At 48.4% G+C, this 22,836-nt stretch overlaps 1 protein-coding gene across 4 annotated transcripts in view; it reads left to right on the top strand.

The window, feature by feature from the left end:
- SETD1A (SET domain containing 1A, histone lysine methyltransferase) overlaps positions 1–22,836 on the top strand; it is a 1,694,645-nt gene that overhangs the window by 1,171,688 nt on the left and 500,121 nt on the right. For all 4 annotated transcript variants that reach the window (XM_069651930.1, XM_069651928.1, XM_069651929.1 and 1 more), the window contains exon 12: positions 8,692–8,834. In XM_069651930.1, the coding sequence (XP_069508031.1) occupies positions 8,692–8,834 (143 nt within the window). The remainder of the gene's footprint in view (positions 1–8,691; positions 8,835–22,836) is intronic.

Genomic DNA, 22,836 nt, shown 5'->3' with positions numbered 1-22,836 from the left:
GAGATCATAACCCACGGCTACTGTCTTTTTTTTAGGCAGAGGCCTCACGACAATCCACCAGGGAACCTCTCTTTGCAGAGTCCGGATCCGCTCCTTGCGCAGGAAATTCAAGCCCTGCTGGAGAAAGGCGCCATAGAACTGGTTCTTGTAGCGGAGAGGAACAAGAGATGGTATTCCCCTTATTTTTTGATTTCAAGGAAAGACGGGGGATTGAGACCCATCATGGACTTGCGCGGTTTGAAGAAGCTCCTCAGGAAGGACAAGTTCAAGATGGAGACTCTTTCTCAAGTCCTCCAGGCCTTTCAACATCAGGACTGGTTGGTGTCTCTCGACCTCAAGGATGCTTACTTCCATGTGCCGATCCATCGCAAGCACAAGAAGTACCTGAGGTTCGCGGTTGGCGACTCACACTTTCAGTTTCGGGTCCTGCCGTTCGGATTGACCTCCACCCGAGGGTTTTCACCAAGCTCATGGTGGTGGTGGCAGCGCATCTCAGGAAAGGGGTGATTCACGTCTACTCCTACCTGGACGATTGGTTGATCAGGAGGAGCTCTCCCGAGCAAGTCCTGGATCATCTGTCCGTCACCTGCCACTCCCTTCACAGGCTGGGCTTCTCCCTCAATTTAAAGAAGTCCCATTTGACACCAACACAGCGGCTCCAGTACATCGGAGCAGTGCTCGACACGTCCCTGGGGCAGTGTTTTCCTCCTCAGGTGAGGGCTCTTCACATTCAGCAGATGGTGCACAAGTTTCAGTTTGCCCAGAATCTCCTAGCATCCGAGTTCTTGAGACTGCTCGGCCTCATGGCATCCTGCATTCTTCTGGTGCCAGAGGCTCGTCTGCGGATGAGATCTTTGCAGTGGGCGCTCAAGCTCCAGTGGTCTCAGTCCTCCGGCAGGCTGTCGGACCCTGTTCAGGTGCCGTCCTCGGTAGCCCGGGACCTTCTGTGGTGGGCCATCGAGGGCAATCTGATGAAGGGGGCCCCATTTTGGCTGCCCTGGCCGGAGGTGACGATCGTGACGGACGCATCCCTCACGGGATGGGGAGATCATGCCAACGAGTTGACAGTCAACCGTCGTTGGTCTCTGTCGGAGTCCAGACTCCATATCAATCTGTTGGAGCTGAGGGCCGTCAGGCTAGCCCTGAAGGCTTTTCTGCCGACTGTGCGCGGAAAGAGTGTCCTGATTCTAACGGACAACACGGTGGCCATGCACTACCTCAACAAAAGGGGGGGGGCAGGGTCACTTCCGCTGTGCAGGGAGGCGATGCAGCTTGAGTTCTGGGCCATCCAGCAGGAAGTTTCGATCTCGGCGGTTCATCTGGCCAGAGACGACAACGAGACGGCGGACGCTCTGAGCTGGCAAAGCACGATCTCTCACGAGTGGGAGCTGGCTCAGGAGATTCTCCTGGGGATCTTCGCCCTTTGTGGGACCCCTCAAGTGGATCTCTTCGCCTCCAGTGTCAACCGGAAGTGCGAAAGGTTTTGCTTGCGGGAATTTCCTCCAAAAGGAGCCTTAGGAGACGCGTTTGTGGTGGAGTGGTCATTCCCACTGCTGTACGCGTTTCCTCCAGTCCCCGTCATCCCGCAAGTGCAGCGGAGGTTACGGAGGTTCGGTTCCCGGATGATCCTCATTGCTCCGGCGTGGGCCCGGAGGACGTGGTACCCGGACCTTCTAGACTTGTCCATCTGCCCTCCACGTCGTCTTCCCTACCGAGACGATCTGCTCTCACGGGAGGGGGGGGGTCAGGTTCTCCATCCAGAGGTCAAATCCCTCAATCTTCACGCTTGGCTTCGGAAAGGTTGAGGTATAAGGATTGGGACCTCCCTGAAGACGTGATGGAGGTGTTGCTCTCGGCCAGGCGGCCGGCAACTAAGTCTCTGTACCGTTGCCGTTGGAGAAAGTTCTGCGACTGGTGCAGAGTTCAGAATGTGGATCCTTTTGAATGTGACATTCCCATGGTACTGTAGTTTTTGCTTTCTTTGGCCCACAGGGACTTGCAAGTGGGGACCATTAAAGGTTACCTGGCGGCGCTGTCCATATTTAAGCGCTCGTCTGAAGAGTGTTCCTATTTTAAAATTCCTTTAATTTCGCAGTTTTTGAAAGGGCTCACTAATGTGTTCCCTCCGTCACCTTTTCTGGTGCCACGTTGGGATTTGAACCTTGTTCTTAAGTTTCTTATGGGTGCTCCGTTTGAGCCTTTACATTCTTGCCCTTTGAGGCTGTTAACTCTGAAAAATGTGTTTTTGGTTGCGGTTACTTCCGCTCGCAGAGTGAGTGAGTTACAGGCACTTTCAGTTAAGCCCACCCTTCACTGTGTTTCACAAGGACAGGGTTGCCCTTGGAGTTCGTCCTCCTTTTCTTCCGAAGGTGGTTTCGGAATTTCATTTGAGCCAGAGGGTTGTTCTTCCGGCGTTCTATCCTCCTCCATATCCTGGTAAGGAAGAGGAGAGGCTCCATATGCTTGATCCTCGGAGAGCGTTGAGCTTTTATATTTCGCGCATGTCCCGGGTCAGAGTGGATGACCAACTTTTCATTGGTTATGCTGGAAAGCGTTTGGGGCAAGCTGTGACGAAACACTTTGTCTCGTTGGATTATTTTAGCTATCTCAGAGTGTTACCGCTTGGCGGGTAAGGACCCTCCGGTTGGCTTGTGGGCCCATTCTACCAGAGGAGTGGCTGCGTCTACTGCCCTGCAGAGGGGAGTTCCTATTTGTCACATCTGTGATGCAGCCACCTGGGCTTCAGTGCATACTTTTGTACGTCACTATTCCCTTGATTCCATCAGAGTGCAAGATCTGGCCTTTGGCAAGGCAGTTCTCTATTCTGCAATTTGATTGGGCATGCTAAATTTGTATTCTAAATTCTTTGCCACCTCCTTGCTTGGTACTGCTTTGGGAGTCTGTCATAGATATGGAATACGTCGGAGGACCCAATCCCCTCGAAGAACAAGTTACTTTCTTACCTGGTAACGTTCTTTCGATGGGATGGTCCGACGACGTATTCCATATCTCTCCCTCCCTGCCTTCCCCGCTGCAGAATTTCTTTTGCGATTGCAGCTTGCGTTCCGCAAGGCCTTGTGTGTCTGACTGACAGAAAACTGGTGGCACACGTTCTGAGAAAAAACTGTAACTGAGGCTATGGCCGTCGTGCGTCCTACTTATCACATCCGGTGCCGTCGGAGGAGGTTCTCGGGGACAGCGCATCGACGTCATCGACGCAGGACTCAAACCCCAAAGATTTTCCAAAGCACCACAGCTGTGGACATTACCCGTCATAGATATGGAATACGTCGTCGGACCATCCCATCGAAAGAACGTTACCAGGTAAGAAAGTAACTTGTTCTTTTGTTTGTAGTTGACGTTATTTAATGAATTAGTGTATGTTGAAGAGCCCTGCTCCTCTCCTAAGAGTTGTCCTTGACTGCTCAGTCAACGCTTCTACTAGGTTAGTCAGGGAAAACTAGCATTACACTCTGCTTGCTTAACCGCGGGTTAGTGCCTCTCACACCCTGAACGTAAGGCTATGTTAATTTATTTTAATACAGACCTACAAATATTTGAGTTTCTAATTTTTATTCCTGCCAATAGAGATGCTTTTACTAGTTTAGGTTAATGGGGTGGCTGCATGAGTATTCTGAACCGCCTCATTGGGGGATGAGGGGGCAAGTTGAGAATGTGAACATTTGTTAGGATCTTAGCATATAAGTAGACATTTCCTTTTCTGTTCCCTTTTGACATTGGGGTAACTGTCCGTAATCTTTTTGTGGATGGTGTTATTTGCGGCTCACCACTAGAGATTACAAACGGCAGTTTATCCTTGGTGCTCTTTCCCTGAAGAAGACATGTTCCTTTTGTCTGCCTGCTTCAGAGTGCTGTATTGTTGTATGTTATATCTTGCCCACCATAGACGACTAACCATTTCTGGTATTATGCTGTACTCTTATGTTCCGTCCCTTTCCTCCATACTGCATGGGCATACCTCGCGAGGGACGGGAGATGGAACCTTTTTCACCAGAAAAATCTTCTTTACCTCATGCGCCGCCCTGACTCCGCCCTCCGGCGCCACACCTCAGTCCCCTTTTCCGCACCGACGGGAACAGGCGGAATTCACCAGCACTCCTGGGATTGGCTTAGGCCATGTAATTCCACGCACAGATTCTTCCTCTATATCTTTTGTTTTTTTGTTCGATAGGTACTTGGTCCTCAGACGCCACAGCTCCTTCCCGGCGCATGCCGACTTCGACATGGTTCAGCAGGTGCCCATCCTGCAGCAGGCCTTTTCCAACTTCAGACCCCCCACGACCTCTGCCTACGTTGCCTTGGCCCAGACCACAGTTGGCAAGCTTGCTCGGTGTGTGGCTCACTGTCCACAAAAGCACTGAACAGACTAGCCAGGTGGAGGGAGCTCTTCCAACGGTCGCCTTCTGAGGACCTCAAGAGTTTCACGAGACATTCCAGGCCAGAGATAGGGCCTATAGTTTCATCTGCACCCCGCAAGGGAGACTCCTTCCCAGGGACTCTCCTACGCGGGAGGGACCAATCAGGTTCTTTTACCAACTCGCGCACCTAGGCTGTCACGGCTCCCGGCCTTCGGGCTGAGGGGTCCACTGATCCTCCTTGTGCCAGGGTTGAGGTGCCGCTAGGCTCTTTTACGGGGCTTGCGCCCGAGGAGCTCCGCCCTTGCACCGGCATCATGGATGAGAGGCTACGCCCTGTTACCATCAGTATGTCCGAGGGGGAGCCTGAATGCAGCTCTAACGACCCCCGGGTCGAAGTTAATTCACCTACCGGGCACGTGCCCGAGGAGCAGGACAGGTCGCACGCGTCACTCATAAGAGACTTGGCAGAGGATTGCAGCGATGAGCCGAGCAACACGTCGCAGCCACGTGGTAGGCAGCTCAACAAGATGGCCGACAGGCCAGAGAAGGATACACTTTTGACGCCTCTACAAGACTTCGTCGAGTATCGAGGTGGGACCTGCATCAACTCTGTACATGGTCTACGGCTTATGCGCAGGGCTGCTTTCCCTTGCGTCCGTATGTACAGGGTCGCCAGCAGCCTCAGTTGCCTCTAGTAACCCCTTTAGTGCCCTCCTTGAACCAGCGAGGACCAGATCTTTGAGGTTCCTCGGCCTCATGAAGTCTCATGATATGGGGAATATCATCAAGGACGATGTCTGGGGAAGTCCTCCCCGCTATGCTAGCAGCACCACAGGCACCTCTGCTGACGCCTCAGGCCCTAGTTCTGGATACTCCTGCTCCTCCTCCTCCTCCTCCGCAGGATACCCCAGACCCTCAGGATACTGATGAGGAGGATGATCCTGACACGCCATCATCGGCCATGGCCTTCCACGAACGTATCGCAGGCCTAGCGGAATACCTGGGCCTGCCACATCCACAGGTCGAACAGCTGGCGGGGGCGTCCTCGCTGAAGTCCTCAGGAGACGCCCTTCCGCCAGAATGGGAATTCCACTGCAAACCGATAGTCTCCCTCGCCAAGAAGGGTTGGCTCAAACCACACTCTGTCCAGCCAGTCAACCGCTGCCTGGACGCAAAGTACAGGCAGATGAAGGGGGATACACTCTTGCTCGCCTAACATCCTCAACCACACTCCTCGATGACCGCTGCGGCGTCACTATACTCCAAGCCTTAGTCGTCCTCATCTCCGTCATCCACTGCACTGCCAGGCAAGGAGGAGAAAATCTTGGATGCATACGGTAAACTGTTTTACAGTGCTTCCTTGCATCTGCGACAGGCCAATGCAGACGCCATGCTGGCTGCCGCCATCCAGAGATTACGGCGGGAAATTGCTGACCACCTCCTGGAACTCCCCGCCCACAGCCAATCACGTTTTAAGGCGGGGCTAGCCGAAGCCAAGCTTGTGGCTCAGGATATCATGGAGTCTACTGTAGCACACACAGATACCACTGGACGTGCCATCTGTATTGCCACGGACCGGACATGAGAAGGATGGCCTGGGTCCGGGCACCCAAGTTCAACCCGGAACGTATTTTAGACCTGCCCTTTGAGGGCAGCGAACTATTTTACTCCAGCACAGATGAGCTGGACAAGAAGAATAGTTCTCAGACGGCCAAGTCTTCATTAATTCTGACAAAGACCACTCCCAAAGCGTACTCCCAGTCCCAGGAAGGGTCGCTCATCTGGAGGCTTCCAGGAACGGAGGTCTAGGCAGCCGGAACGCTCGCCAACCCCTAGTCGGCGCAAGCATCAAAAGGGGGTTGGGGGCCAAGAGTTTTTTTCCAGTCCCCCTCCTCTGCCTCTGAGGGTAAGAAGTCTTGACAGACCCCTAAGGGTACACAAGTCGCCATTGGGGGGCAGGCTTGCCCTTCGCGCTCACTTCTGGCGACAACACTTTGCTGTCCCCTGGATCCTGTCAGTAGTCTCCTCGGGGTATTGTTTACCTATCCCTGCCTCTCCTCCCTCATCTCCTGCAAGTAGGGACAGCAACTCTTTTGGCGGAGATTCGGTCGCTCGTCCTGAGCCAGGCCATTGGAGGAAGTCCCAGCATCTCAGCGAGGATTGGGCTTTTACTCCTGGATGTTTGCCATTGAGAAAAAGAACCAGGCTGGCCTGAGAGTTTTACTGGGCTTTTCCACCCACAACCTCTAGTTACATCTTCAGAGATTCAAGATGGTGACGCCAGCCTTTATCGCAGAGACATTAGGCAGGGGAGACTGGATGTGCTCCCTGGACCTGAAGGATGCTTACCTGCATGTCCCGATTTGGCAACCCTATCGTTCTTTCCTCCGGTTCAGGATCATGGCTGCCATTTTCAGTACAGGGGCCTCCCTTTTGGCCTCAACTCAGCTCCCAGGGTCTTTACCAGACTCATGAATGCAGTGGCAGCCCTCTTCTGGGCTCAGGGCCTCCATATATATCCCTACCTAGACGACTGTGCACCTTCTGGGGGAATCAAACCTGGAAGTGGACAGGATCAGCAGGTTGGGAGGGGACAACTACGAGTGGCAGCTGAACGACCTCGTTGCACAGGAGATCTTCCACCGTTGGGGCCTCCCCCAGGTGGACCTCTTTACCACCAGGCACAACAAGAAGTGCTCCCAGTTCGCCTCCTGGCAGGGGCGAGGTCTAGGCTCCCTGGGCGATGCCCTGTGGATCCAGTGGAGCGGCATGTGAGCCTAAGCCTTCTGCCCACTCCACTGATTTGCAGAGTACTTTGCAAGTTCAAGGAGTCTCACCAACTTGACCTCATTCTGATTGCTCTGTGGTGGCCGGCCAGGCCATGGTTTTCGGAGCTCCTCAGCCTCTCGGCGGTCCCTCCAATTCACCTCCCGATGGGCCCAGCACATCTTCTGACAAAGCGGGGGGGAGGGGGCAGAGTCGTCCACCCCGCCCCCCAGAAGCTGGCCCTCACAGCGTGGTTCCTGAACAGGTGACGCTCAGCCATCTCAACCTATTGCAAGCCAACCTGGAAATCATACAAGGGGCCAGGAGCAAGGATACCAGAGCCCAGTATAAGAGTAAATGGACAAGGTTCTGCCACTGGGCACACTCCAAGGATATTGACCCGCTGGCATGTTCACTGGACGACGTGCTTTCATTCTCAGTGCACCTCGCCAGCTCTGGGGCCTACAGGAATTCGGAGGAAGGGGTCTTCTCCTCCTCCAACCCGATAGTCAAGAGACATTTGGCCATGCTCGCTAGGCTCTACCTGCCCATCAGGAAACACCCTGTGTGGGATTTAAACCTAGTCCTGGACACCCTCGCGCACAAGCCATTTGAGCCTATGGTGCCGGCGGACATCAGGCTGGTCACCATCAAGACAACCCTGCTAGTCGGCCTCACATTGGCGCGCAGGGTCGATGAGATCCAAGCTCTAGTTGCCTCAGAACTGTACACCACCTTCCACAAGGATGAGGTGGTCCTGCGGACCCATCCAGCATTTCTACCTAAAGTGCCATCAGCCTTTCACTTAAACAAGGAGATCGTCCTTCCTAAATTCTTCGCGGACCCGAACGACGAGCCTCAAGAGTCCTGCACTGCCTGGATGTCAGGCGTGCCCTGACATTCTATCTGGACAGGACCAAGGGCTTCCACAAGTCAGATGCCCTATTGGCCACCTTTGGGAGCTTCAGGCCGGGCTATCAGGCCTCCAAAGCCTCATCTCCCGCTGGATGGTAAATGAAGGAAGCGTACAAGGGCCAGCATAGACCCCTCCCAGCGAACGTGCATGCCCACGCGGTCAAGGCCAAGGCAATGGCCATCGCTTTTCAGCGCCACGTCCCTGTTTGCTTAAGGAGGGTCTCCTCTCCACCCTGGGCCTACATTCAGTTGTAATCACCCATGTAGTATGGAGGAAAGGGGACGGGACGTAAGAGGAATTGTAATTTACTCGCCATAGTCCCCTTTCGTCCATACCTCCCACCATCCTCCCACCTCCCCCTCTACCCCCTAATATTCTAGTGTCATTAGGCAATGGTAAACCTGTTGTCGACGCGTCTTCGGGGACTTGGGGGTGGCACCGGAGGGCGGAGTGAGGGCAGCGCATGCTAGATTTAGAGGGAAAGAAGATTTTTCTGGTGAAAAAGGTTCCGTCCCCCGTCCCTCGCGAGGGACGCCCATGCAGTATGGACTAAGAGTACATTAGTTACTACGGTGAGTAACTTATAATATTTTGAGCATACCTTTTTCATTCCCAATTGTCTTTTTACAGAGGGAGAGAAAGATGCCAACAGACGCGGGTCTAAGCCTTCCCAGAGGGAGCTGGAAAGACTGCAGGCCAAGGCAAAACGCCGGAAGTCATTCAACCTGGATAGTGAGGGTGAAGAAGCATCTGATGAGTCCTCTTCTGAAAAGGTTTGTGCTTTCGTTTGTTACACAGCAACGCAATTTGGCAAAATGTATCTTTATTAGAATTGTTGTTCTGCACTGCCCCTATCCAAAGAGTATTGGAGCACCTTACAACGTTCAAATAAAGTGAAATAGAAGTTGAAAAAAAAGTCAGCATTGGTTAGAAAGATTAGGATGGATAACTGGTAGCAGGGGGGCTATGAGGGGCGGCTTCTGTGTGGGGAAACAGGTATGCTGAAAGTGGTGGTGATCGTGCAGTAAGGCTGTGTAATTGTTGTATGCCCTGGGTGCCCAGCGGGGTAAATGCTTGTTTTTGTGTGCATGTTAGTTTGCATAGTTAAATGTATAGATGATGCTGGCTTGTATGATGTTTGTGTCCTTATATTTGGAACTCCCCAGGCTTGTTTGAAATTGGACTCCTCATATGAAAACTTTCTGATACAAGGTAACAATACGAGGCCCTCTTTCGAAAGTCAAGACTTTGGGGGTCAATCTTGAGGCCTGTCTGAACTCTGATCTCCAAGTGCAAAACCGGGCTTCTCCAGACCATCCGCCCCTGATCTCAATGAAAATAATTCAGTAACACCCGCTCAAGCCGCTATTTTGTCAAGGCCAGACTATTGTAACACCTTGTTATGTAGAGCCTCGAAATCTAACCTCCAGGCCTGCCGCATTATCCAGAACAACTTGGTTTTTGTGGCCCTAAACATCCCCAGAAGGTCGCACACATCTAACTTTAGGAAAGAGCTTCACTGGCTGCCAGTGCAGGAATGGATCCAGTTCAAAATGGCCCCATTAGTACATCATTCCCTTTACGGCAAGGCCCTAGAATATTTTGAAGTACTGGTCCCACCTCACAAACCTACCAGACATCTATGATCCTCCTCTCTTGCTCAGCTGCAGGAAATCAGGTTCACAAGACAGGGGCCTGGGTAGGTCTTTCCTGGCTATTGCGTCCTCTTTTTGGAACACTCTACCCCTAGCCCTTAAAGCCACGACCAATCTAAAGCTTTTAAGGAAAACGCTGAAAAAGTACCTTTTTAGGTCAGTTTTAGGACTTTTCAGTTATACCCACTGAGCACTGATAACCCTAGGGTCAATTTTCTCTGTTGTCCACTGTCCTGTGCTTTTGTTTGTCCTCTTGTGTTGTTGTTGCGCCTTGATGCCGGCTGGCTTTCGGCGCATTACAACTAAATAAAAATTGTGTGGGTGATTGGTTTGAGATTGTTGTAATGGTAAATCAGAGTTTTGTGGTGTGTGGCTTTGAAAACAATGCACAGTCATTTGAAGGAAAATATTTGGGCTATGGGGAGACAGTGGAGATGGGAGAGAGCTGGGCTGATGTGAATGTTTTGGTAGGTTGAGGATGAGCCTGGCTGATTTGTTTTATACAGCTTGCATATGTTAAAGGGTGCTACTGGTGAGTCCAGTGAGGAGAGCATTGTCATAGTCCAGCTTGCAGAGAACCTAGTGCTGGACTGTGATGCAGAAGTCATCAGGAGAACATAGGAGGTATATTTGTGATTTGCATAGTTTGGTGACAGCAGCTATTTGGTGTTACGGATAGGGGCGGTCGATGGTGAAGCCAAGGGATTTTACGCTATGGAGAGGGATAGGTGTGCATTGTTCGTTGTGAGTGCTATGATCCAGGGGCGAGTTCAGGGTTGATGTCTGGAGGGTTGGTGTCTGGAGGGTTGGATCGGCAGATAAAGTATTCAGTTGTGAAAGGGTTAAGCTTGAGGAACTTGGTGGCAATCCAGGTTGTGATGGTGGAGAGCCTGCTTTTGAGGATGTGGAGTTGTGAGGGGATGAGATTTGAAAGCATGTGTGTCATCTGCATATTTGTGGAAATTGATGTTTGCGCTCATGAGCAGTACAAGGGATTCAAAATATTAGTTAGAAGAGTGGGGACAGGGAATAGCCTTTGCAGATCCCATAATTGACCTGGTTCGGTTCAGATCGAAAAGTGAGCATGGCGACAGTGTGTCCTTTAGGTAAGGAAGGAGGTGAACCAGTTGAGGACGGCGCCTAAGAGTTTCATCCTGTGGTATAGGATGTTGAGTAGAATGGTGTGGTTGATGGTGTTAGAGGGATGCAGTGAGGTTGAGGTGTACCAGTAGTGCTCTCTCTCTCTCCTTGGTCTGTGATGTTGTGTAGGTCATTGTGGATGTGAACTGTAGCCGTCTCAGTGCTGTGTCCAGTTCAAAAGCCAGATTGAAAAGGGATGAGTAGGTTATTTGTGTCATGTGATGTTGCAGTTTGTTAGTGATGAAGCATTCCATGATTCTGATGAGGTCTGGCAGGATAGTGATGGGGCCGTACATTTTAGGGGACTATGGTGTTGAGATATCGTTTTTTGAGGATGGGTGAGATTTGTCCCGTTTTGAGTACAGAGGTAATAGTATCATGTGAGAGACGAGAGTTGATGACGTTGAGCCAGGGTGGAGCAAGCATTGTGATGCAATTGGATGTAAAGTGAATTGGGCATGCATCATCCAGGAAGTGTTTAGCTTTTGATTTGATAGTAAGGGTGATGAGGGCGTTTGTGTCGATGAGGTGGAAGGTGTCCCATGTTTTAGAAAAGTTGGGAGCAGAGGACTGGCGGTCGGTAGCAGAAAGGGGAGGGGGGCGTGCCTGATGTATATATTGAAGTTGAAGTAGTCCATGAGGAAGTTGAATACTGCAATGGGGTGGAGGGGGGGTGGATGGCGGTTTGGAGAGGGATTTGACAAGTGTGGAAACATTTAATGTATGATTGGTGGCTGATAGAAGTTTTTGGAGGTAATGGGTGGCATTGACATTTCGTTTAGCTTTTTTGTATTTGTTGCACCGGCATTTGGGTGTCTTTCATATGCGAATAATAGTTTTTAGTAAAAAAGCACAGTAGCACCGTTTTTAGTAAAAAGCACAGTAGCTTTTATTGTGAGTACTATGGTGGGTCGGAAGAAGTAGGAAGACACTTAAAGGACATTTTTACAGGTGTTCATTAAAATAAGGATTAAGGCTTGTCTTTCCTTATTGGTAGAGGGTTACCGCAGCCTATATAAATAACTAAAGGTGCTCGTCAGTTGTCAGAATGTCCAAAATGAATATGTCCCTTGGAGCCCTCGAAGTGGGCTCCAAGTGGCTGTTGGGCTGCCCGGACTTGCTGCTGGATCTGCTGCCTTCCAGTGGACTCGCGTCTAGCAGCATTTGCTTGTTCTCCAAGCGCCGTGCGCAAGAGGAAGTTTTCTGCCGGCAAAACGCTGCATTGGACATTGCACCAATCACTCTTTGATTGGCTCCGCCCCCTTCCTCCTCGCCCCCCAGCCAGCTCCAACTTCCTATTTAGCCCTCGCGCACGCGCATCGCGCGCGCGCTTCAAAGTGGGCTCCAAGTGGCTGTTGGGCTGCCCGGACTTGCTGCTGGATCTGCTGCCTTCCAGTGGACTCGCATCATTTGCTTGTTCTCCAAGCGCCGTGCGCAAGAGGAAGTTTTCTGCCGGCGAAACGCTGCATTGGACATTGCACCAAGCACTGGACTATATTAGCATTCTAAATGAATAGCTTCTTTTGCTTTAGCTTGAAAACCATCGCCGCGGCTCCTGCAATAGGTTTTCCATGCTTGTGCTTTTTTCGTATTCTAAAAGGTAACTGCCTTCTTTTTTTCTTTGTTTGCAGTCACTTTGATTGGCTCCGCCCCCCTTCCTCCTCGCCCGGCCCCCAGCCAGCTCCAACTTCCTATTTAGCCCTCGCGCGCATCAAAGTGGGCTCCAAGTGGCTGTTGGGCTGTTAGGCGGTGAGGTGGCGAGCACGGGCCCTCTTGGGTGTTTCACATTCTTAGAAATTTCTGGCCTGAGTGGTTTACGCTGTGAGGTTTTGAGCTTGCATTTCACAGAACATACCACCCTAGGCCTAAATGGTTTCATGTCTGCGTAGTGGTCGCCCTTTAAAACTGTCTCCATCTAAACCTGCAATCACGAAAAAAAAGCCGGAGAAACAAACGAATGTCACTATCAAAGAACTTAGTGAGGAGTGAGGCTCCCATGCCGAGTGAAGGCACCGGACTGACAGAACATTGGGGTCCGGTAACTGACCAGGATCTAATAAAGCATGAGGTGGCATTCTCCTATGCGCGTGCTCAGGCACTCGTAGCTGCAACAAATGGGTCTCCCTCCTTTGGCGCTGATCCTCTACCCTGTAAGCCTTCTGCCAAACCACCCCGTAAAAGTTTTCTTAGCATGCGTATGGATATTGTAGCACCTGGCCCTGAACAATCTATTGATGATACTCCCTCCTCTCCCTCCGACACCTCCATCCTAGCCCCGGTCGTACTCGCTGCTCTTGAAAAACAGGTGCAGCTATCAGTGGGTCCTTCCACGCCAGTCACCTACCCTAGCTCCAGAAGAGCTGATGTGCACATTCATTGTAAAGACATGGCACATATGGAGGACATAAACATCTCACCAGCACCTCCTCTTAATGAAACCAAACCTTCCAACTCTCCTGCTTCTAGCTCTTGGCCCTCCTCCCCAACTCGAGAACTAAGTGGTATTACAAAACCTGGAATAGACCCCTCGTATTCGCCTGCCCAAAAGCTGTCGAATCATCCATTGGGTTTTGATATTTTGGAACCCACTGAAGATATGCAATCCCTAGAAGCATCGTACCCCGTACTAACAAGAATACTTAATTTATTGGATCGTGGCCACGAGTACACGCATTATGAATTAAGGGACTGTAAATCAGCGTTAACAGAAATCCTATTAAAAATTAATAAATTGGAGGGTTTTATATTTGCTGACAGTCTAAGACGGGTACCAGAGGCGCAGCAGCCGTTAAAAATGGAAGCACCTCATAATATCTCCGTGACCACGCAAACAGATGATCCAGCTGCCTCTCTGAAGGGATCTAAAATCACAAATGTTCCTTGTGCTACCTACTCATTCCCTCAATCATTTGCGCAAACTGTGCTTGCGCCAAGACCTGACACCTCCTTCCACATTCTCACGCATGCCCAACTATGTATGGAAGTTGCTTCACATACTGAGAAGCTGGAACAGGTGCTATTCTTTTTGCAAGCTGGTCCTGGGGAAGAGAAATTGGGGCACTCTTTCGGCTGCACGAACAGGGGTCAGGCAAGCCATTCTGACAGCCCCTCAGCACTAACGAAACTATTTGAGAACAATGACCAAATTGACCCTGCTCCTGATACCACTTCATCTGCTGTCATGGAAAGTCCCCACCCCCCCCCATGCAGAGCGTTCCTTCATTTCAAGGAAAGAAAAAATACTTTTTTTCCGTGCCTTGAAAAGGAAAGTAGATCGAAAAAAAGCGACCCAAATTTCTCAAGAAAAACCTGTGGCCCAAGTAAAAGTAAATGGAAAAAATCAAAAATAAAATTGTAAAGAGCAACGCACCTCCACCATCGCTCGATTCAGAAGTATCGAAAATCACTGAAAATGTCTTGGACCCTGGGGAAATTCTCCCCAATAAAATCTCCAAAAAAGTACCATTTCAGAAGACGGATGCCCTTACTGATAAAGGGCACTCGTCGTCTCCGACTCAATTACCTAACTTTTTTAAAACTATTGACAACAAAACCACTCAAAAAGGAAAGGTAGTAGAGGCACCATGTTTTAATAGTAAAATGGAGCTGGATAAGGAGACGGCTTCTGGGGCGATTTTAGCAAAGGATGATCGATACCAGCCTCCTCACCCTGAGCAACACAGTGAGTCTGGCAAGAAGTCTCCTCTTTCGCAGGACTCAAAGGGTGTGGGTGGAAAGCAAAGACAGCGGGACTCATCTCCAGTACATTGTGGGGGAGATTTTGAAGTGATGGAGGAAATGACCAAACACTCCACAACGATCATAGGATGGGAAATTATTTCAGAAAAGAATGGCATAAGGCGACTCAATCGATCTGCATTGCTGCAAGCCTTTAGTCGAATTCCTGGGCTTCGCACTCTGCACACGACTGACATTGAGTGGATTACCCTGCCTCCAATTCAGAACCATCGTATGGTGTGTAGGGTGCAATCGGCCATTATTACCAACCTCCTCTTGCAATACACCAATGAGTTGCGTTCTATCGGCCTGATGCCGTACCCCTTTGACTCTATAGATGACGCCATTTCATTTAATGAAACTCCCTTGGTGCAAAATTCTGTGCAGCTACCAAATTTAGCATCGGGTGTTGCACATAGTGGGCTAAATGCAGAAGTTATTGCCCAATTAGTAGGCTTATCCAATACTAGTAAGGACTGGTCATGGTTAGCCGCTTTACACAACACTCTAAACCCAGCTATGAACAACACTCCCCACTAACCAGCCATCTTCCTTATCCATTTTGTCCTGGAACTCTTGTGGTTTTAGTAATTTAAAGTCATGGTTTAACAATGCACACGCACGTATCGAATGTGATATTATGTTATGCCAAGAAACTGTGCGTCTACGAACTCCTGTTGCCTGGATATAGCGTATATCAAACAAAAGCGAAGCGAGGCACATGTGGTAGGCCGCATGGTGGACTAGCAATATGTCTAAACACTAACCTAAATGCACTTGTGTTAGATGTTTATAATTTTATAATGCAATTGCAATGTTGGCCGTACTAATCCTGCTTAAGGGTAAACAGTCCTCTCCAATTCTTATTGTATGCCTATATCACAATCCAGCTACTCTTAACCCACCACTTGCTTTTCAAGAGCTGGATACTCTATTTGACGAAGTTTTATCAGTACATCCTCATGTGACATTGTTTTAGGAGGGGATTTCAATGCATATTGTTTGAATACTAACTCCATCCTTGGCAATTATGGGGATACTCAGCAAGCAGGGTACAGAGGGCGACTGTGGAAAGAGTACTTGGAATCCTGGGAACTGGACTTTCTCCCTTTTGAGACTGGCGATGGGTGTTACACTTGGAAGAGAGGTGGCAGCTCCACTTGTATTGACTATTTTGCCATATCTCGGGGCTTGCAGTCGCTCTCCAAGAACATCAGAATGTATGATCCTGTCTATAGTGGCCACTACATGATCCACTTGAACCTGCAGTTAGATGTGGCATTATTAGTCAAGGATCATCGGCAAAGGTTGCTGGAAGTGGATAGACCTGGGCTGTCAATTCGATGGGCCACCAAACTTTGTGATAAGGTAAATTAAATGATCTCTGCACGCCTTACATTCTATTACACCTCTTACCATCACCGAATGTTCCCTAATCTAGAACTTGATGGTCTATCCAGAATAATAACTGGGGTAATAAACTCCCTGCGGTCAAATATTCCACATCCTCCCGCAGGATCCAGCATTCTAAATTCCAACATTATTCTTGATGCTAAGAGATCAAAGAATGCGGCTCTCTGTGAAATTCGTAGAACCTGCTTGATGTGGGGGGGATTTCCTCATGGAAAAAAAAAAAGGTCTTGAACACCTATCGAAATAAATGCAGAGATCATAAGCATTTCATTCACAATCTGGTAAATCAGAAAATGTTTGGCACACTCTGCCATAGGGATAGACGAGCCACATGGGCTCTGCTCAGGGCGGGTACTGCTGTCCTTTTAACTGGCCAGTCCTCTATGATCGCTACACAGGTCTGGAAGACATTCTTCGAAAAATAATTTGCACTCCCAGCAGCCTTTGCAAAAATAGAGTATAAATGGACTAGCTTATCCACTGCGTCTTTCTCGCCATGGTAAACATCTTGTATAGAGGCCACAATAATCTCACTAAAATATTCAAAAGCAGCGGGCCCGGATGGGATTCCACCTTGTGTTCTCAAAAGGCATCCAGCTATGTGGGCCCAGGTCTTCAAGAAACTTTTTGATAACATCTTATCAAGCGCTGACATCCCCCCCCCCCCCCCCCTTCCTGGCTAAATTCCATCATTGTGCCAATATATAAAAAAGGAGTAAGGTCGGAGCCTGGCAATTTTTGACCGATTGCGCTAATTGATACTGCTGCGAAAGTGTTTGCTAGCCTGCTCCTGGGGGAATTACAAGCGGTCATCGCGCAGCTTAGGATTCTATCCAGGTATCAAATTGGCTTCCGGGCAAGGATGGGTACCCCCCTTAATGCAACAATTATTGCGCATCTGCTAGCGAAAACCAAAATACGGGATTCTGGTCCACCTTACATGGCTTCAATAGACCTTACCTCTGCATTTAACTCTGTCATACGTGCACTACTTTGGAAAAAAATGGATGCTATGAATATACCTGAGTATATTACACAGTTGATATCCAAGCTTCATACAAATACCACCTATTTGGTAAGAGTAAACAATGAAGGTGCAACAACGCACCCGATAAAGATCGATGTTGGTGTCAAGCAAGGATGCAATCTAGCGGCCACGCTCTTCTATCTCTACTTATTTGGCATTAATGACATCTGGAACAATCAGATTTCTTATCCGGCAAGGCTTGGCCATTTAAAAATTCAAAGGCTAGCCTTCGCCGACGATATTGTAATCTTTGATCGTACTCCCAAAGGCCTACAAATCAAACTAGACCCGTTTGCCTCTTATTGTCGGACCCACAACTTAAAATGCAATGTGGAAAAATCTCACATTGTGGTATTTAGGAATTTTAAGAGAAAAAAACATTACCCGCAAGTGGAAAATTGAAAACTTTCCTATAACCATAGTGCCTGCCATCCGCTATCTTGGTTATACAATCACTGATTCCCATTCCCTGGCAATGTGGAAAGAGGTATTACATAAGAAAGCGGCTCCCCTTTCCACTCAAATGCGGATGGTTTACTTAAAGTTCTGTAAATTCTCATTGTTGCCACTAATGCAATTCTACATATTGAAAGTGGAATCTGTGCTTCTCTTCGCTTTGAATATGTGCCTTGTGAACATCAACAGTTATCTTGATCAGCTACAAGGATGCATATGGAAGGGGGCTCTGCGTTTGGCCAAATCCATTCCAAATGTGATAATAAGGCAAGAATTTGGTCTTACTGCTTTGTCTGCACATCGGAACTGGTGCTTATTGTCCAATTTCGCTAGAATGTTCTATCCACCAGATAACTGTTTGTATGAAGATTTAGGTCAACTAATGATCTCTTCTGAACGATCTTCTATTACGATCTATTACTCACAAATGGTCCATCTTCTGGACGAAATTGCACTCGAACCAGCAGACTTGGAATTTAGACCAAATCACGTGAAATTGCATATTATTGAACACGACTGGTGCAAAACGTTACATCGAATAGCTGAACTTAAAGGATACAAGGAAGCAGCCCTCTTCTGTTCCCTTAGACGTCTACACAAACCGTATATAATGCAATTTCCCTGTAATAAAGCCAGGGAAATTTATTTTCGTTTCAAAATGAACCAATCCCTAACTTTAGAATTGGCAGTTGGAGCCCTCACCTAAAAACAGATGGGGTTTTGGGATGTAGGTTCTGTAATGACGCCTCTATCAAAGAAACGCTGAAACATCTAGTAATATTCTGTCCCCATTTTGAGACAACACGTTTATTAACAATTGCAACAGATGGTGCATTCCCTGAGGCTACCAGGGAATGGCTTTGGTTAGCCTGTATGTGGGGGACTAGAACGAGTTTTATATTGTCTTTGTGTGGACTCTTAACAATCCTAAATCATGAACTTGAGAATATGTTCCAAAAGATTCAAGGGATAGAGTTTGGCTGATGTAATTAATACTTTTCTTGTATTGCTTTTGTGTAGCAAATGCTACTTGTCTATTGATATAGCAAATAGGTGATTGGGTACTGTAAATATTGCTTTCCTCCTGACATGCTCTTATATAAAGGTTGGGCTATGGTAACGCAATTTGGTAGCTTCTTCAAATTGAAGATGTCAAAATATTGGCTATATGGTGAACAGCAAATGAATGAACTGTTAAGTGTTTATTATATAATTTATATTAAATTGTATAATGTAGGTAAAGGGAACAGATTAGTAGGAAGGAAAACAGTTATCTGAAATATCAAATGTATAATACAAAGAAATGTTTACTATTTAAGTATAATAGTTGTAAAGGTTTGTTGATCGAACTAATAAACAACGGTTTGAATAAAAAAAAAAATGTCCCTGGTCCAAAACCTGTTATTTTTTTTATTCTTTTTTTGGTTTATTCAATTTTACAATTATATTAGGAGAATATCTCCCCTTTCCCGGTATTCCCTTATGGCAAAGTCTCTCCAGTCAAAAGTTCTCTTCAGTAAGATCTCTTCAAATGGTATCTTGCCACCTTCTGGACAAGGTCTTGTAATAAGTTTACAATGCACTTTGGTTTATAGTCCACTCTTGGGACAGTTCCACAGTTCTTGTTATCACTCTTTCTGTACTTTGATCCAAGCTTATATGCCTTTCTGCCTCTTGTAACCCCGAATGTTAGGTTGGGTATTGTAAGGTATCAAGAGTAAGACTCTGATACAGTGGCATGTTAGCTGCTTGCTGTAGACTTTTATTCATCAAAATAATAAGAGGGTTTCGGGGAAATCCTACCTATACCTAATCTTAAGAGGGGTTTCCACCCCTCAACAAAATGATAGATCACCTGTCAGGATGTTAAACAGGAGCGTCCTCCCCCCTGTGTCCATAAACCATATGCTGACCCTTACACTCTAAACTGAATATGTGTACAGGGGGACTTGGGTAAGCTATGCACTTGCAGCCTTTCTTTCAGAGTTCCTAAATATAAAGTTTTAAGGTACTGAAACGAATAAAGTTCCTCCCGGAAAGGGGATCCCCTTCCCCTAGATTTCTTCTGGTTATTTAAAAAGTCACTTTATCACAGTTCAAGTTTTTCCAAGGTGGATCAGTGTTCCCTTGAGTTTCTCTCAAATAACATTTCTCTTAAATGTTCAGTTTCTCACACTCTATGCTTCCATTAGCTGCTTTACCTTCCTGGTGTACTCTCCTGCCAGGGTAATTGCAACTTCCTCACTGATCCTTAAAAGGGGGATGATTCTTCCCTTTTATATCCGTTTGTCACTGTTTCAAAATGTCAGGTTTACTTCCCTTTTCATTCCTGGTTTACTCTCCTGCCAGGATTTCGCAGTGCTGTTTCAAATGGATTGTGTCTCCTCCCACGTATTCCACATCTATGATATGCGTATCTCACCAGCTTTGCTGTTTCAGGAAAAACTGTTTTTGGGCAGAGGGCGCCGTGTACGAGGTTGTGGCGTCGATGTCACTCGACGGTCTCCGTAGCGTGTCGACGTCACCAGTTGTAAAAGCAGCTCGTGCCGCACCCGTTTACTTCAGTTCAGTCTTTTTGATGGCTTCGCAATCGAGTTAACATCTTGCTTCATATTTTCCCCAGAGAAAATGTCATCTTCGACCCCTTACACTCCTAAGACGGGGTTTAAAACGTGTGTCGACTGTGGTTCCAAAATGTCGCTCACTGACTCTCACTGTGTTTGCCTTTGGTGCTTGGGTTTGGACCATCGGAGGCGACTGTGGCTCCTGTCAATCGATGACGGAGAAAGCTCTTCCCGAACGAAAAAGTAAACTAGCGGTGGGGCGGGAAGCTTCGAGAGCCTCTTCTAAGGCTGCTTCTAAGAAGCATAGAAAGTCCGGAGAGTCGAGAGACTCCGATAGGCATAAACACTCGAAGAGATCTCGATCTAGGAGTAGATCGAGACGTTGTTCGTCTTCTACTAAGAAGATGAAGAGGAGGCATAGATCTCCTTCCTCTTCATCTGACGCATCTGCCGAGATGGTAAGATGTCCGACTAATGCGGATTCCACTAGGAAATGGGAAGAGTTTAGAAAACAAATGTTGAAGGTCTTTGAGAATTGGGCCCAACCCCCTCAAAGAAACCTCATAAGAGCCAGAGCCTAGTCGCTCCTTTGGATGACACAGGAGAGTCAAACGACTAAGGCCAAGACCAGTAGTAAGGAGGAAACTCTACGATCTCGACCGGACACGTTAAAACGTCGAAGGTTCCTTGAGATTCGAGTGATTCCCCCGGTATCGGCTAGACAGCATAAACCGTTGAAGCACTCGACGAGTTCATCGGCGCTGACTACCTCGAAGCCGAAGGAGATATTGGCTCCTTTATCAAAGTCGTCATCGACGATTTCGAAGAATCCTTAGATTCCCTCGAGGCAAATTCCGGAACAGGAAAAAAGGTATACACCTTTATCCAAATCAGACTAAGTCCATGTCCTCTATTTTTGAGGAAGAAAGTGCCTCAGAGGAAGAAATGTGCCAGAGGAATTGTTTGATCCTGAGTCAAGAATGAGAGACCTGTGTGACACCGTTCACTCTGCCAGTGGCATTGACACGTCACCAGAGTTAGATTTTCAAAAACCTGATCCTTCAGAACATGCATATTCCGGGTACAGGATGTTGATGAACAGAGTTGCTGAATATTTGGGTTTGGGTAGGTCTTTACCAACCTTTGAACAAGATGATATGACCGATATCCTGAACCAGGGCACCCAAAAGGGGGCTCTTCAAAGAACAGTGGTTGCAAATTGGGAGACCTCTGAGTCTGTTGCAGCAGTCAATAAAGACTTTCCCAATAAATATAGGCTATCAACCTGTGACCCTGATTATTGGAGTAAACACCCTACACCAAAAAGTCTACTGGTACAAGCTGCTACTTCCGTGAGGCAGTCAGCTTATTGATCTATCCCTGCCCCCAGATAGGATAAAAAGGTGGACGCTTGGGCTCGCAAGGTATTTTAAGTCAGCAAATGTTACCTGTACCCTGGCCAGGGTCACCCATACCCTGTGGGATTGCGTAAAGGCAGCGGCCGAACATATTCCAGAAGGCGAAGAAAGGGAAGGCTTTCTGAATATTGTGAAAGATGGTAAGGAGGCAATGGGGGAATGCCTCCAATCTGGATTGGATACTGTTGACCGCATCAGCAGATGCATGGCTGCAAGCACACTACTGCACAGATTTGCGTGGTTGAGGACGTCGGGGGGTTTACACTGGACGTGCAGGCCAGGCTACTGGACATGCCTTTCGACGGCTCAAGGCTGTTCGGCAGTAAAGCTGATGAGAGCGTAGAAAAACTGCAGTCCTCTAAGGCGGCAGCTAAGTCACTTAGCGCATCTATGCAACAGCCTCAAAAACCTTATTCGGGCTCATCTTCCTGGAGAGGTCGTTCTTTTCTAAACTACTTCTCATTTGGTAGAGGAAGAGGACAGGCTGCACAGAAAGGTAAAATAAGTTTCCCTCATAGTGGACGAGGAAGAGGTGCAAAATCAGCCTCAGCAGCGGCATCTTTGCCCTCAGCCGCTCCTGCAGCCACCTCCAAATCTGAGACCTTAGCACACAAGATCCCGGTGGGAGGCAGAATCTCTCAGCATCTGAACGAATGGCGGGGCATTTCTTCAGATGCTGGGGCACTAGAAGCAGTAGCGCAAGGTTACTGCCTTCCCTTCCTAAAAAGGCCTCAGGACCATCCACCGGGAGCCAACTCTGTCAGAATTCCAGATCTGCTCCTTGTGCAGGAAATGTTATCCCTGAAGGAGAAACGTGCAGTAGTGTCACGAAAAACCCTGCTCAAACAACCCAGTCCACCCCGACTCCTACACACATAGCCCAGACCACCCTGCAGCATGATACCTGTGTCAGGAATCCCTCTCGGCTGTGCCCCTCCAGATCCCGCTGCACCAGGAGCCCCGCGCTGGGGAAGCAACACGCAGGATCCTGGTGGTTGTGGCCACGATGGCGCTGGGGGGCGCCTGGTTTCGCCGGCACTACTTCCTCGTCACGTGTCACTCGACCTCGCTCACGTGATACCAAGAGACCATTCCGTCCAGCCAACCCCGTTGCCATTTCCTGGTCAAACAGTTCACGTGACATGCAATGCCACTCACGTGGTTCAATGAGGAAGCGGTCACATGATCAAAGAACCAGCATAATAGAATGCTGATTCCACTCCTCCACACTTCTCAGTTGTTCTTTAGCGTTACAAGTGGCGTTTGTTGTGCTTGGATCCCGTTTTCTCGGCTCTTGGACCTTGTTTTTTTGTGTTACCGGTTTGCCTTTGCCTTGGATTTGGTGCCTTGGACATTGTTTTCAT

The sequence above is a fragment of the Ambystoma mexicanum genome, chromosome 3p (assembly GCF_040938575.1).
Source record: "Ambystoma mexicanum isolate Mex_15411 chromosome 3p, UKY_AmexF1_1, whole genome shotgun sequence".
NCBI lineage: Eukaryota > Metazoa > Chordata > Amphibia > Caudata > Ambystomatidae > Ambystoma > Ambystoma mexicanum.
The sequence above is the reverse complement of the archived record's forward strand: the minus strand, read 5'-3'. Positions and strand labels throughout refer to the sequence as shown.